This window comes from Chinchilla lanigera, unplaced genomic scaffold, assembly GCF_000276665.1.
Source record: "Chinchilla lanigera isolate Chin_1 unplaced genomic scaffold, ChiLan1.0 scaffold00017, whole genome shotgun sequence".
Classification (NCBI taxonomy): Eukaryota; Metazoa; Chordata; class Mammalia; order Rodentia; family Chinchillidae; genus Chinchilla; species Chinchilla lanigera.
The window spans coordinates 20,602,253-20,617,839 of record NW_004955418.1 but is presented as its reverse complement, the minus strand read 5'-3'; the positions used below and the strand labels follow the sequence as shown (position 1 = coordinate 20,617,839).

Below are 15,587 nucleotides of genomic sequence, written 5' to 3'. Positions count from 1 at the left end.
AAAAAGAAAAAGAAAGAAAGAAAAAAGAAAAACCAATAAAAATATTAGTAACCAGTAGAGCTGAAATTCATTTCCCAGATAAATGATTTTAAATCTCATTCTTTACAAGAGAGGAACAACTTTTCAGTGCAAAAAATAGACCAAAGTCCTTCTTTAGATTTTCTGTTAGATTATCAGCTATACAAATTGATCACCCTATTGCCTTAAAGAGTAGATGTACTCTAGAAGATACACTCTAAATACCCATGTTTTGAACTTGGGTTTGTTTTGGTCTTTGAAGTAGTTAGCAAATCTCCATCACAGAATCTATGTAACAGAAACAAATTTTTAGAGAGTAGCGCTCAACATTACTCTTTTTTAAAAATTTTTTATCTCTTTGAGCCAGGGTCTCACTATGCAGTTCGGGCTGGCCTTGAGCTCACTTTGTAGCCCAGGCTGGTCTCAAACTTGCAACAATCCTTCTGCCTCAGCCTCCCGAGTGCTGGGATTATAAGTGTGCGCCACCACGCCCGGCTTAACATTATTCTGCTGAAAAAAGATAAAACTTTTTGGGAGGGCATCGCAAAACTCAGGTAAGGTCTTGCTGGGCCATCCTGCTTTCCTGAGCTCCCCTTCCGACAGGGTCAGCCGCAGAGGAAGACCTCGGAGCCTTGGGGCCTCGGTCACACACGAGAGTGGGCAGGAGCCCCAGGGGCAGAATGGCTGTGTCCTCTGCCTGCCCGGTGGCCGTGGCACCCTTCCAGATGGACACGCAACCCCTGTCATAGTCACTCAAGGACTGAACAGAGGGTGGTGAGGAGGGAACTGAAACTGCAGCTCAGCCTGCGAGGCTGGCCCGGGGTGAGCAGCCCCCAGTCACCACATGACGCAGCACCTCACCAGGGGCACGAAAGGAAGTCACGGTAGTAAAAAGCTGAGTCAGCAGCCGAAACCCAGAATCCCAAGCGGAGCAGCCGGTCAGGCAAACTGGGATCTGAGGTTTTCCTCCACCGCGATTTCCCAATACAAACCCACCCTGCAGCTCGGATTGCAGCAAAGTGCTTACACAGGAAACCAGGGCCCGGCCTAATGAGTGGGTCGGGGGAATGCTCCAGAAACTGCAGTTTCAAGAAAGCGCCTCTCCAACTTTGAGTGGTTACTTCTGAGTGTTCGGATTTGCTCTAAAACATTTCTAGCTTCCCTCTGTTTTCTTTTGTGTCTTCCTTCCACAATAACTAGGAACGTAGTTTGCCTTTAAATTTTTTAAATTATCTGTAGATTTTTAGAGATTTGCCAGCAAATCAGTTATTCCATAAAGCATCGCTGGCCACGTCCTAGCGTCCTTACTTCACCGATAAGAAAATCCCAACAAGGAGATATTCAGTGATTTGTTCCTACAAAAACAAACCACGCCACCAGTTCTTATCGGTTATGAAAATAAAAACAAATAGTAATTCCACTGTACAGAGCCTGCTTCTTAATATCTGGGATTAGTGTTTATTTCTGTTCAGATGCTCCATGATCTAAGATCTATAAATGCAAAGATTGCAAGCAGCGTAATACCTCGGGGAATGTGTATCCTCCGGGGAGACCTCCGGTGGCCAGTGCTGCCCTCGGGCTGGGATCAACTTCTATCCCCGAGGGCGCAGTTCTACCTGTGTTTCAGCAGAGCAGGGCTCAAGGTGTCCGCTCCGTGTTCCAGTAACAGGCTGTGTGGATTCGGTCATTGTTTTAAACTGATTCCGGGGAGGATGGTCCTAAAGTAAGACCATCGTTCAGATCATATTTGGTATTTAATTAAGTACGCTGTCATGCAATCAGCAATTTCTTACAAGTTTACTAGAGTCGATTTTTCCTTTTAAAGGGAATATGAAAGATACATCCTTTGTGTAGTGTTACCAACCCACGTCTGCAGTACAGAAGGACCGCGCTCCCGTGGGAGCTGGAATGTGTGGGTATCACATCTGCAATCTCCTTCGTCCTCTGCTTCCCCCCCCCCCCACTGCTCGGTCCCCTTTCCCTTTGCAAAGCTCTGTCTCCGTCTTTCCTCTCACCTTTCTTTTCTTTTGCTCTTTCACTTACTTATACTTTGGGCTTCTTGTGTAAGAGGAACCCTGTGGTGTTTAAGCCTTTGTGTCTGGTGTAAGATGTGTCTCTAGCTGACCGGTAGCCTTCAACAACGCGTGGGACAGGTAGAACTCAGGGACCAAAACTGGGCCTCTCCGAAGGGACCCTGGTGAGGACAGACCTGAAAGTTACAAGGGGCACCCACACTGGTCTTGAATTACAGGCAACATGAGATACACTGAGCGTTTTCAGTACTTCTCATCGGATGGGACGCCCAGGTCCCTTTGTACTTTAAACTTGAACTGAGCTCTGAGCTGTGCAGTCTTGCTGTGAACAGTGGCACACACCTGTGATCCCAAAACTGGGGAGGCTGAGGCAGGAAGATCTCTGTGAGTCCAAGGCCAGACTGGGGTGCACAGTGAGCTCAAGGCCAGCCTAAACGACATACCAAAACTGTGTCTCAAAAAATAAGAAAAAATTCTGATGCCAGCGCACAGGGTAGAAAACATGCCCACCAGGCGTTAACATCCAGCTATCAAACCCAACCCTGACTGCAGTGAGTCGGACACTCCCGTCCCGGACCCAGGTCCCCACCCACACAGCACATCCACCCGTCCTCCCCGCTGCAGTTCTCCTGTCGCCTCCTGGCATCAGCGGCCACCCTGACAGTGCGGTCGGTCACCGTCCCTCTCCTCCCGTGCACAGCGAGGGTGAAGTCCTCTCCTCCCAGGCACCGCAGCGTGCTTGCGTCTGACCGCAGACAGCTGCTGTCCCGCCTCCCTCGCTGTGCCTTCCGGTTCGCGTCCTCCCTCCGCCGGGCTCTGCTGGGCGGTGTCTTCCCTACGTCACCACCCTGCACGCTGCAGGCACCCGGCCTCCGGCTCAGAGCCTGTGCAGACCTGAAAACAGCATCCGACCCCAGCAGCGTACAATCTGACTCACTTGCCATGGAACGCTCTCCTCTGTCCAGGTACCGGGCACCCGGCCGTCCCTCTTCACCCCATAATCTCGGCACCGCTCTGAGGGCTCCTCTTTGCCCAGAGAATGGAGTGGACTTCAGGGCATGAGGAAGCAGGAGAGCTGAATGCTGGCTCTACAGGTTCTGCTTTCAAAAAGGCAATGGGAGGGGTGCTGTCCCAGCACTCGGGAGGCTGAAGCAGGAGGATCTAGAATGTGGGGCCTGAACTGCATAGCAAGATCCTGTCTCAAAAAAACCCCTTAAGGGTGATGCATTTCTCTAAGTGACTTGTCCCCAGGGATGTCTCAGGCAGAACCTGGGTTTGAAAAGTGATCAGAAGCCGGAGACCTCCAGGACTACGGGTTGTGGAGCCCTGCAGAACCTAGGAGCTCTCAGGAGCATGAGAGCCGGCGGAACCACCTTCCACCGCTGCTTGGTAGGTGTGCTGGGAGTGAGCCAGCAGCCCAGGCTCTGCGCCTTCTCGGCTGTCCACGATGCCAGGAGCATTTTTGGCCCCCCAGGCTGTCACGGTCCACCTGGGAGCAGCAAGATTAAATTCCCGAGTCAAGAGAAAGACAGCAGGTCCGAGGGCTGCCGTGCATCGAAATTCAACCTAAAGACTTCCGTAAGTGCGGTTCCTGACAGCAGTAGGAGGACCAAGAAAATAACCAAAGCAGCAAGCCAGACAGGATTCTCCAGGGCGGGCGCAGGCCCTTTTCCTGTGTCCCCCGGCCCGGGCTGCCACAAGCAGACGTCGTCCAGTCTGCACTTCGGCATTCTTTCCCTCCCGTCTCCACAGTGTGTGTGTTTCCTGGGGCGCAGCTAGAAGCTTCCAGCTACTTACTGAATATGTCTGTGCTTTTCAGGAAAAAAAAAAAAAAAAAGGCTGTTTTGATGCGTGAGTTCTTTTCAGCAGACATCCCCGTCCTAAGACGCAAAGGCTCCCTGTGACAGCAGACAGGAGAAGGTGCCCGGCGGCCGCCGGTGCACGGAGGCAGCTTCACCTAACCCGCAGGGCGCTGAGCCCAAGCCTGAACCCCTGGGTCTTTCCTGTTTAGTGTGTTGCTGTGGACACCGTCATTAGCCACCACCACGCACAAAGTCGGTGCACAAGGAAAGGGTGGGAAGCCTGCGTGTGTCATCAGGAAGGTCTCTCTCTGCTGAGGCTCTATGTCCCCTGTACGAGGATCCAATTCCCTCGGCCCACACGGCTGAGAATACGAATGTGAACTTGTGACCAATAGGAAGGGAAACACGTTTCTGTTCATTTTGGTATGGTGATTGGACCAGTTTCTTTGAAAAATATTTATTCTTCGCAGGTGCACCACTGATTTGAAGGCATATCTTTAAATATGAAATCTAGGTACCAATCTAGGAAGGGCCCCGCCTGGTAGAATGGGGACAAATGTTAAGTTATCGCAGTGTTCCAGACACGGAGCTGAGATCTGCTGGGAGCAAGTCGCTTTGTGGGTTGTCTTCTCCTGCATTCATGTAACAGTTGTTTGTAAACCAGGCAGAGTGGCACTTGCCTGTAATCCAGCGCTGTGGGAGGCTGAGGCAGGAGTATCACAAGTTTGAGCCCATCCCAGGCAACTTAATGGCTAGCAAGACCTTGTCTCAAAAAAAAAAAAAAAAAAAATCTTAAAGGTTGGAGATATAGCTCAGTGTGAAAGCCCTGGGTTTAATCTTCAGTACCACAAGAATAAGAATAAAAGAATAAGAATGTTATTTGCAATTCTGTAGGCTCTGTGTATGACCTCCTCCCCTGATTCTCTTTTGGCCTTCTGAGACAGGATCTCACTGTGTAGCCCAGGCTGGCCTTGAACTCCTGGCACTCCTCCTGCCTCAGCCTCCCAGTGCAGGGATTTCAGGCATGCGCCACCACATCTGTGTATTTTCTAGGAGAATTTTTTGAGGCTCTCAAGTGTATGCTTGCTTCTGAGTGCCTAGAAACGCTAGGAACTCGAGGGAGTTTCACAGAATGAAGATACTTATTCATGCTCTCTGAAGAATCTTCAGGTTAAGCGCTTTTATTCTTTGGTTAGCCGAGACTTGGTTTTATTTCTGTGGACGACTGTTAAGAATTTGAGTACCGGGAGGACTCTCATCGGAAATGTAAAAGTGGGATGTGTGGAGCCGAGAGGCGCGAGCTGCCTGTTTCTCCAGCCGGCTGCAAGGGGAATTCAAGTCTAGTTTGGAGCGGGAGGCAGGCGCCCCCCCACCTCTGGATCAGGGTGACCCTGGCGTCCTGGTGGCTCCCAGTGCAGGGATTTCAGGCGGCGCCGAGGAGCCAGGTGCCCGCGCCTGGCCCAGAGCACAGTGCGGAGCGCCAGGGGGTGTCCGGGAGGGGTGTCCCCGCCCCGAGGTGTCCGGGAGGCGTGTCCCCACGGCGCCCTCACCGGCCTTCCCGGCCGCCCGCAGGGCCTCTACGTGTTCGTGGTCTACTTCGTTCTGCACAACCAGACGTGCTGCCCGCTGAAGGCCAGCTACACCGTGGAGATGAACGGCCACCCGGGCCCCGGCGCGGCCTTCTGCACGCCCGGGAGCGGGCTGCCGGCCGCGGGCGAGGAGGTCAGCAAGTCCACGCAGAACCTCATCGGCGCGCTGGAGGAGGTGCGGCCGCCGCCCTGCCCCACGGCTCCCTTCCCGGCCCCTCCCCCGCCCTTCCTCCCCCTCACCTCTCCCCCTACCTCTCCCCCTCCCTTTCTGATCTCTCCCTCCCCCTCTGCCCCCTCCCTGCCTCTCTCCCACTCATCCCCTCCCCTTTCTACCTCCCCTCTCCCTCCCCCCTCCTCCCCTCTCCCCCACCCTCTCCTTCTGACCTCTCCGTCACCCCTCCTCCTCTCCTCCCCACCTCTCCCTCCTGTCCCCTCCCCCCTTCCCTGCCCCCCCCAGCTCTTCTATCTCATAACTGGTAAGAAGGATTAGGTGAGTGATGCCAGGTGACTCTCACCCCCTTTATCTACTGGCACCCTCTGCCCTGTGGTCCTTTTCGGGGGGTAGCAGATTTCTTACCATTTTTTCACGAGTTTATGTTGTTTTTATCAGTATTTGCAGTGCGTGATTAGGTTCAGTTCCGTGGATTAGACCATTGTTTCCTGTTAATTCATGGGAGAATGTTTCTTAAACAAGGCCATCATGTGGTCATCTTTGACGTTTAATTAAATACATTATGATGAAATCAGTATTTTCTTAAAAGATTTTGGATTAGATTTTTCCTTTTAAAAGCAATATAAAAGATGTGCCCCCCCCCTTTTTTTTTTGGCAATTTGAGACAGGGTCTTGCTATGTAGCCCAGGCTGGCCTCAAACTCAAGGCACTCCTCCCGCCTCAGCCTCCTGAGTGCTGGGATCACCGGTGCTTTCAGTGTTTGTTTTTACTAGTACAGGTTCTCAGTGCCCCGTGAGGCACTCCTGCTGGGAGCTGGCACACGGGCACGGTGCACCCTCATTCTCCCTGCACATCCTCATCCTTTGGTTCCCTTTCTGTTCCCCAAATCTCTCCCCCTACTTCTTATTAGCCATCTTTTATTTATTTATTTATTTTGTTTTTCTCTGGTACCGGGAACCGAACTCACGACCTTATGCTTGCCGGGCAGGCGCTTTGCCGCTGAGCTAAATCCCCAGCCCCCTAGCCATCTTTTATTTTGCTCTTTAATTCATTTACACTTTGGGCTTCTCCTAAAGAGAAACCGTGTGACACTGAAGCTCGTGTCTGATTTATTTCCCGGGACACCGTGGCCCTTCGTGTCCCCCGCGTCGCCACACCTGCGGCTGGTCAGTCTCTCCCCTGCGCTGCGCCGGCCGCAGCTGAGCTCCTGCGGAGTGTGGATGACGCGGCCCTCGCAGAGACGCACGCAAGGGCACTGGCCCGAAGGGGCAGCCGTCCTGCTCACCCCGACCGTCTCTGCTAGCCTGAGATGTGCTCGGCTGCTGTTCTTGTGTGCAGATGACTGGCGGTGTAATCAAAAACACAGTGAAAGTTAAATTTAAAAGTAACTTATTACAATTAAAAAAAAAAAAACACCCTGCTATTAATCCCTGTCAAAATCCTCCCCTCCCTTCGAGCCTCCTCATCCCGTCGTCCCTGCCACCTTCTGCAGCAGCTCTGGAGTCCTCTTTCCTGAGGGTCTAGCTGCACTGTCCTGGCTGCCTTGATGTGCTGAGTCCAACCAGTATGTTTTCCTTTTGTGATGGTTTTGTCTCTGGGGGAGAGCTGGAAACCGCAGTGTCAGATCTGGTGAATAAGATGGGTGAGGATGGTCTCCGTGTTTCACAGCCCTGCCTTTCCATTGGATGGCACCCAGCAGCAGCAAATCACCATATTTTTTTATCCAAACTTGTGAAGCCCTTCATGACAGAGGACTTCCAGAGCTGCTTCAGAAAGTGACAAGAGCCGGGTGTGGTGGCGCATGCCTGGAATCCCAGCACTTGAGAGGCTGAGGCAGGAGGATCACTGCAAATCCCAGGCCAGCCTGGGCAACATAGGAAGTTCAAGGCCAGCCTTAAAAACATAGGGAAACCCTGTCTCAGAGAAAAAAGTAGCAAGAATGATGGGAAAAGTGTGTTCCAAGCAAGGAGGAGGATTTTGAGAGAGATTAATGATGATGTGTCTACTGCAAAAAAGTCTTCACATATAATAAACATTCACCATATAGTTTGATTACCCCTTGTACTTACAGGTTCCTACTCTATTTAAAATACAACATTTTAGATTAACAACCAGGAGCCCTCTTCTCTAGTACTTTTTTTTTAACAGGGTTCCCTTTGTGCACATTATACAAAAACGAAAATGGTCTACAGCCATACCACCCTGAACGCACCCGATCTCGTCAAAAAACGAAAATGTATTTATTGGATTAAAAGCTAGTTGTTTCAAGCCAGGTGTGGTGGTGCACGCCTGTAATCCCAGCACTCAGGAGGCTGGGGTAGGAGGATCCCTGCCACTCTGAGGCCATCCTGGGCTACAAAGTGAGTTGAAGGCCAGCCTGAACTGCATAGTGAAACCTTATCTCAAAAAGACCAAAAAAAAAAAAAAAGAAAGAGTAGTTGCCAGCCTAGAAATCCACATGGTATTCAAATACAGAAGTTACTTGGAAATCACCTGGCTAGGACCGGGGATATAGCTCAGTGGCACAAGCGCCTGCCCGGCAAGCACAAGGTCCTGAGTTTGATTCGCTGTACCCCCCTCCCCCACAAAAAGAAAGAAAGAAATCAGCGGGCTAGACTGGTGAAAGGAGAGAGATTATTTCCTGAAACAATAGTTCTTGATTTTAAAAACTCCGTAGCCTTTCCCGGGGTCTTGGTGATGCAAGGAGGGGTAAGTTACTAACCCGGGATCCTCTTGCGGTCTCCGCTCTCTCTGTGCCCACCCGCAAAGGTGCTGCCGGACTGGGAGCGCGCGTCCTTCCGGCAAGCCAGCCAGGCCAGCCCTGACCTGAAGAGCAGCCCGCAGAACGGCGCGCCCTTCTCCTCCCCGGGCGGCTTCAGCCAGGGCTCGCTGATCGCCGACGAGGAGTCCCAGGAGTTCGACGACTTGATCTTTGGGCTGAAGACCGGTGCGTACCCTTTTCCTTCCCACCCAACCGCGGAATCTCCTCTGGCACCTCCTGGTTCTCACGACCCGGGCCCAGTCCCAACCAGACCCGCGGATATTTTGTTTTTTGGCACCAAATAGAACACAACCTAAAAATAATTTACAATTCACTTTTAAGAAAGCAAAAGCCATACTGTGACTAAATATATAAATATCTCTGTCCGGGTACCTTCTAGAACACAAGATGTTCTGGAGGCAGGTTCAGCAGGAGGTCATTTTGCCTCTGACCTGCCGCAAGACCTTTTGGTTTTTTTGAGACAGTCTCACTATGTAGTTCAAAGCCATCTTGGGCTACATAGCAAGCCCCTGCGTCCAAAAAACAAAAAATTCCTAGAGCAAAGACACTCATTTACTTCAACCTGTTTCCCCTGAACTCAAGTAGTCGTGTTAGGGGAACAGAACGCTGGGCTGGTGTTTTGCATAACACAGAAATGCTGTTCAGCTGTTGCAGCGAGAGTGCAGGGAACCGTGGAGGCTTCGCAGCAGAGGCCTCACCTGGTCGCAGTGGTTCTGGGGCACAGTAACTTTTTCTGCTTGCCTACAGTGCAAGTAGGGGTTCAGGCTGCACTCAGGCCTGGTGGCCGCTGAATGTTTAGGGCAGAACTCGGGCAGCAGCCCCGGGATGCGTCATGTGGGGGTCCTGCCTGTAGCTTGGTCTGGGAGAGGGGACGAGAAGAGGTGCAGAAGGGATGGGGAGAGGGGGGCGGAGAAGGAGGGAAACACCGGAAAACACAGCACAGCACGCTGAAGACTTGTGCTCGTCGCTGTGTGACACAGTCCCCAACAGCTGCATCTGAAAGAGGCCGGTTTGGCTCATCTTTCTGCCCAGTCTGCCAGCTCCAAGAAGAAACAGTGCCGCAGAGAGGCCTGGCATGGCAAAGATGCTCACCACAGGGTGGCCCGGAAGCGGAGAGGGCAAGGGGGAGCTGGTAGGAGATAAACCCTGCCAGGCCCTGCCTCCAGAGCTGCCTCTTCCAATCGGATCCGGGGGGAATAAACCCTGTCAGGCCATGACCCCATAATCACCTCTTCCAGTCAGACAGGGAGGGCGGGAGAAATAAACCCTGTCGGGCCCCGCCTCCACAGCTGCCTCTTCCAATCAGACCTGGGGAGAATAAACTCAGGCCACGCCCCCTAGTCACCTCTTCCAATCAGATGGGGAGGGTGGGAGAAATAAACCCGGCTAGGCCACGCCCCCACAGCCACCTCTTCCAACCGGACCTGGGGGAATAAACCCTGTCAGGCCACGCCCCCACAGTCGCCTGTTCCAATCACACCTGGGGAGATTAAACTGTCAGGCCACTCCCCCACAGTCACCTCTTCCAATCAGACCTGGGAGGATAAACCATGCCAGGTCACGCCTTTTCCAGTCAGACCCCGCCTCCTAAGAGATCATCTGTGAGACCGCACAGTCCGTCCAGGTGGCAAAGCCCGGCCTCCAAGAGTGACTAGAAGAGCGTCCCAGAGAAACCCTAGCAAGGTCACAGCGAGGAGGGCTTCCCCGAGAGAGCGATCACAGGACAGAACCCTGGGGCAGCAGCCGACTTCCAGACGACAGACCGTGCTCAGCGCGGATGGTGTCCCCGGCACGACGTGCAGTGTCCGGTGACACCAGAAACGCGAAGCGAATTCTTGAAGCATCATTCAATTAGATCCCTGGTTATATATGGAACAAGTACCAGATGCATTTGCCTGAGGAATGCGCGGAATGACTTGCTTACTTACAGATTTAGTTGAGCATTCCTTAGTGTTTCCTGAACTCACCAGGAAATAAATACTTTCCAAGATTGAAATCGCAGTCGAGGACATGAGTTCCCTGTATTTTTAGAAAAGCGACTGTAACAACCAAGCATCCCCTCCCCTGCACGTTCCATCGGAGAGTATGGTCAAGTGAAAAAGCGGTCTGCGTGCCCTTCTGCCTGCAGAATAATTTACGCTTGACCCGCAGGCCACAGTGAGCCAATACTTCAAGGTTTTTGAACCCTATATTAAAAATGTAGAGATAGCGCATGAAAATCCAGAGTTTTTGGGAAAAAAGTCCAGCAGTGGAGCGCTTCAAATCTGGAGCAGAGACTGGCTGCCCCTCGACGCGAGCACAGTTTGTCGCATGTCCCCCAAATCCTTGCTCAGGGTGGCCCGCAGACTACCTGAGCTTGAAGTCTCCTTAGCCACTCCAGGTCAAGTTCTGAGAGCGGTTCGTCTTCCAAGTGGGCTCATCTGAACCTCTAAACAACTTCTATAAACTAGGGATCCCTTTGCATATATTTAAATAAACATTTACAGTTTTGCATCATAAGTACTATCACTAAACATTTCATATTCTTTTAAATTAAGCTAAAGGTGTCTCAGGACCTTAACAACTGGATATTGATAGAGGGCCTCCAAGTGACATAGGGGAAATAGAGCTACCTTCCAACCTGCTAGATGTCTGATACGCTGAGTTTGTGTTCCCTGAAGTCGAAGAATGAATTCTAAGGAACAACGGAGGTTAAGAGCAGGAAATTTTATTGAGAGGGAGACAGCTCCCGAGAGACAGGAGGGGACCTAAGTGAGTTACCAGCAAGCCCACTTCTTGGAGGAAGTTTTATCGAGCAAAATCACGAGGTGGGCACAGTGTGGGATGAAACTAGGATCAACCAATGCAACTGTAAGAACCGCTGCTTAGGTGAAGTTGGTCCAGTGGGGAAGCAGGTCACACAGCACGTGTACATGGAAAGAACAAGGACCTTTTTTGGAAGAGGTGAGTCAGGAGGTCCTGGTCCCCCACCCTGGAGACTTTATTGGACCAGGTGACACCAATCAGAGTGCAGGCGTAGCCATTCCATTTTATCCCGAGGCCTGGCCTTCAATGGAGGTGCTCCAGCCACGGTTGTGCTGTGTTCTCATCCTCTGCACTGACTCCCTGGAGGGCCCAGCCCTGCCTGGCTGCCCAGAATATTTCTACCTAACTTAGCTGTCTATAATAATACCTACTGCTGTTCATTTTGAAAACATATCAAAAGAATTTTCTTTTGTTGGAAATTTTACATCATACTGTTTTCCCTTAAAATTTGTACATCCTCTATAGAATTTTATCCTATTTTGTGTTTGAAATTCATTTATTTTTCATCCCTTCATATTTCTCCCATAGGATGGATAGATGGATGGATGAATGGATAGATGGATGGAATGTTGATTGTATGTATGTATGGATGGATGGATGGATGAATAGGTGTGGGAAGTGGAAGGTTGGATGGTGGATGGATGGAGAGATGGATGAGTGTGTGGGTGGAAGGATGGATGGATAGGTGTGTGTGGTTTGGTGGAAGCCAAACCACATGGAGATGGTGGAGAGGTGTGTGTGGGTGGGATGGGTGGAAGGTTGGATGGATGGATGATAGATGGATAGATGTGTGTGGGTGGAAACCTGGATGGATGGATAAGTGGGGGGGGGTAGGTGGTGGGAGGTTGGATGGATGGGTGGATGGTGGATGGATGGATGGATGGATGGATAGATGGATAGATGTATGGGTAGAAGGTTGGATGGATGGATAGGTGTGTGGGTGGGTGGCTGGGAGGTTGGCTGGATGGATGGATGTGGATGGATGGGTAGATGGATAGGTGTATGGGTAGATCGGATGGATGGATAGGTGTGTGAGTGAGTGGCTGGGAGGTTGGATGGTTGGATGGATGGATGGATGGATGGATGTGGAAGGATGGATAGGTGTGTGGGTGGGTGGGTGGAAAGTTGAATGGATGTGGATGGATGGATAGGTGTGTGGGTGGGTGGGTGCCTGGGAGGTTGGATGGATGGATGGATGGATGGATAGATGGATAGGTGTGTGTGGGTTGGTGGAAGCCTGGCTGCATGGAGAGGTGTGGGTGGGTGGGTAGGTGGAATGTTGGATGGATGGATGGTAGATAGATGGATGGACAGATGGATAGATGTGTGTGGGTGGAAACCTGGATGGATAGGTGTGTAGGGGTAGGTGGGTGGGAGGTTGGATGGATGGATGGATGGATGGATGTGGATGGATGGATAGGTGTGTGAGTGGGTGGGTGGAAGGTTGAATGCAGGGATGGATAGATGGATGGACAGATGGATTTCCAAGAAAAGGACTAAGTAGCCCTTTTAATAGTCATTGGCACCACTGTCTTTGCCCTTCCAGTCAGACTTAAGCCTCACCAACTCTCAATCAGAAGTAGCACTGAGACATTTGAGCACTGGGTCAGACGCCTTTACTGAGGACAGCCAGGAGAACTTAAGGACAGAATCCCACCCCCGGGGAGCGGGCAGGAGATCCGGCACTTTTGGAGCTAAAGTGCTCACTTTCTCATTGCGCCCTTTTGAGAAGGGGTTGGATCCTGGAGGCCCTGACCTCACCCACGCGGGGACCCATTGGTGAGCCCGTGGCTGGGGGGCTGCTGAGACTCAGGCTCTCTCTGCTTCCCGGTTGCCAGGAGAGGCCTCCCTCCCCTCACCACGCCCCTCTGCCGTGCTGTCTCAGCCTTGGAGCAGCCGACCCTGGATGGAAACTTTAGAAACCAGAAGCCAAAATAAACCTTTCCTCTTTTTAGTTACTTGCCTCAGGTATTCTGTCACCATGAGGAAAACCTGACCGACACAGGCTGCACCATTATCGAGCTTGTTACATCCCCCGTGCTTCAATGTCCTGGCGGGGGTCTTCTTCAAGGACTGGACTTTGAGTTTCCTCCTTCGTCCAAGATGGTGACATTGGTGCTAGAGTTCCTTAGCAGCTGCCTCCACTGTCCATCCCGGGGAGGAGAGGCTGTTGTCACTGTTGCTGGATTCCTCTCACATTTTTGGCTCAAAATATAAAACAAAAATACCTTTCAGAAAATCACAGTCTTTATGTGGGTGTGGTGGCGCACACCTGTGATCCCAGCACTCAGGAGGCTGAGGCAAGAGGGTCACCTGAGTTCAAGGCCAGGCTGGGCTACATAGTGAGACTATTTCCAAAAACAGACAAAAAAAAAAAAAACCCGTAAAATCTCAGTACTTTCTGCAAAGCGAGTGAATGCCAAGGCGTAGAGGCTGCTGCTCCTGGGGGTCACGTGGGTCCTCTGTCCCCTGCTCTTCCCCTTGGGGCAGCTCTGTCCCTGAGACCTCAGCTCCAGCTCACCCACCTCAAGCTGCTGCTGGCCCAAGCCAGCTCCTTCTAGCTATTATTTGGAGACAGGGTCTTGCTGTGTAGCCCAGACTGGCCTCAAACTCACAGAAATCCTCCTGCCTCAGCCTCCCAAGTGTTGGGATTACAGACATGAGCCATCACACCCAGCTAAATCTATGTCTTCAGAAATTGATTTCTACTTTTAGAAACTACTAAAGTCAATTTAAAATGTAGTTCCGCCATTGGTAGTATTAATTTGTATATGTATTTTTTTTTTAACTAGTGTAGTGGAAACATGTTTGGGCTGGCTGTAACCTGATTCTTCTTTTATTTTCATTAGTCCCTGCTTGCGGTGTGGCAGGTGGGAGCTGGCAGGGGCTTCACCACCGCCACCTCTCTCCCCTCTCCCCTGGACCCCTGTCACGTGTGTCCCGGGTCCTGCGCCTGCCGTTCCCTGTACCCTGGCTTCACCCCCGCCCGCCCCCCAACCCCCCGCCCCAGCAGGTGCACGGTGCAGCTCCTGGAGCTGACCAGGAGTCACTCTCTGTGCTGTTCCTGTCCCCGCAGGCGCCGGCCTCAGCGTGAGCGACGCGGAGTCGGGCCAGGGCAGCCAGGAGGGCGGCGCGCTGAGCGAGTCTCAGATCGTGGAGCTGCGGCGGATCCCCATCGCGGACACGCACCTCTGAGCAGCCGCGTGGGCGCAGCTCACGCCCGGACCCGCGGAGCTCCAGCACCTTCCTGCTTCCCAGTTGTCCCACTTGGCTAACTTTGTCTAATGAAAGTGATCAATAAAAGTGGTAGGACCCACTTGCTGTTATCCAGGCTCGTTATTTAAAAACAAATGTTTGGGGGCTGGGGATTTAGCTCAGCGGCAAAGCGCCTGCCTGGCAAGCGCAAGGTCGTGAGTTCGGTTCCTGGTACCGGAGGGGGGGAAAAAAAAAAAAAAAATGTTTGTAAACAAAAGGGGAAGAGTGCCTAGATGAGGCGGAGCACCACGCACATGCCTTCTTTCCTTGATATAAACGATCTGGACCCAAGACTGCACGCAGCTAGAAGACGAAATTTAATTCCTGAAAAGCCATAAAATTATGACCAGGTGTGATGGCCCTTGGGCGTAATCCCAGCACTGGGGAGGCTGAGGCAGGAGGATCGCTGCAAGTTGGAGGCCAGCCTGGGCTACACAGTGAGCTCAAGGTCAGCCTGATCTGTGCAATGAGACCATCTCAAAAACCCAAAGAAAAAGCAGCATAAAATCCTGATCTGTTGGTGACCCTGTGCCTGGCAGAGTCTTCAGCAACAGTGTATTTTTCCGCTCATTATAGAATTAGGGGACTGCTGGCTTTCCAGAAAGTATTCCCCCCTGGTGAACAGTAACTCTCCTCAACACTTACGCACGCCTGGGCTGGCGGGGTACAGAGTCTGTGGTGAGGCGGACTCTCAGCGGGGTGCTGGTCTCTGTCTGGAGGAGATGGCAGAGCTGGTGCTCAACAAATGCTGTGTGTGTAGTGGCTTCGTTCTCGAGGCCCTGGAGGGTCATGGGGAACAGAGCGAGGCCGCCCCAGGGCGGCTGTGGACCTTTTCTTTTGGAATTTGCAAGTCTCTTTGAGAATATCACTGTCATCAAGAAAAAATACAGACTGAAAAAGCATGTGAGGGCAATATTTGGTCTGTAAGGTCTGTCTGTAAGTCCCCACGGACCATGATTAAAGCCTCAGCATACTCTGTCATGGCCGATGGTGGCTTTACTTCTTAGGAAAGGCAAGGCGGCTTGTGACCAAGGCAGCCTGGGTTACATAGTGAGCTCAAGGCCAACCTACAGTGCAGAGCGAGACCCTGTCTCCAAAAGCCAAAAGAAGAAAATTGAGATCATGGTAGTG

At 51.8% G+C, this 15,587-nt stretch overlaps 1 protein-coding gene across 1 annotated transcript in view; it reads left to right on the top strand.

Annotated features, from left to right (window-relative positions):
* The window catches only part of Adgrv1 (adhesion G protein-coupled receptor V1), a gene marked incomplete in the record, with an annotated part of 436,569 nt that extends 422,052 nt beyond the window's left edge, over positions 1 to 14,517 (top strand). The window contains 3 exon segments of the mRNA XM_013512957.1: positions 5,426 to 5,617; positions 8,384 to 8,561; positions 14,278 to 14,517. Of these exon segments, the coding sequence (XP_013368411.1) occupies positions 5,426 to 5,617; positions 8,384 to 8,561; positions 14,278 to 14,396 (489 nt within the window).
* Between the last annotated feature and the right edge of the window lie 1,070 nt (positions 14,518 to 15,587).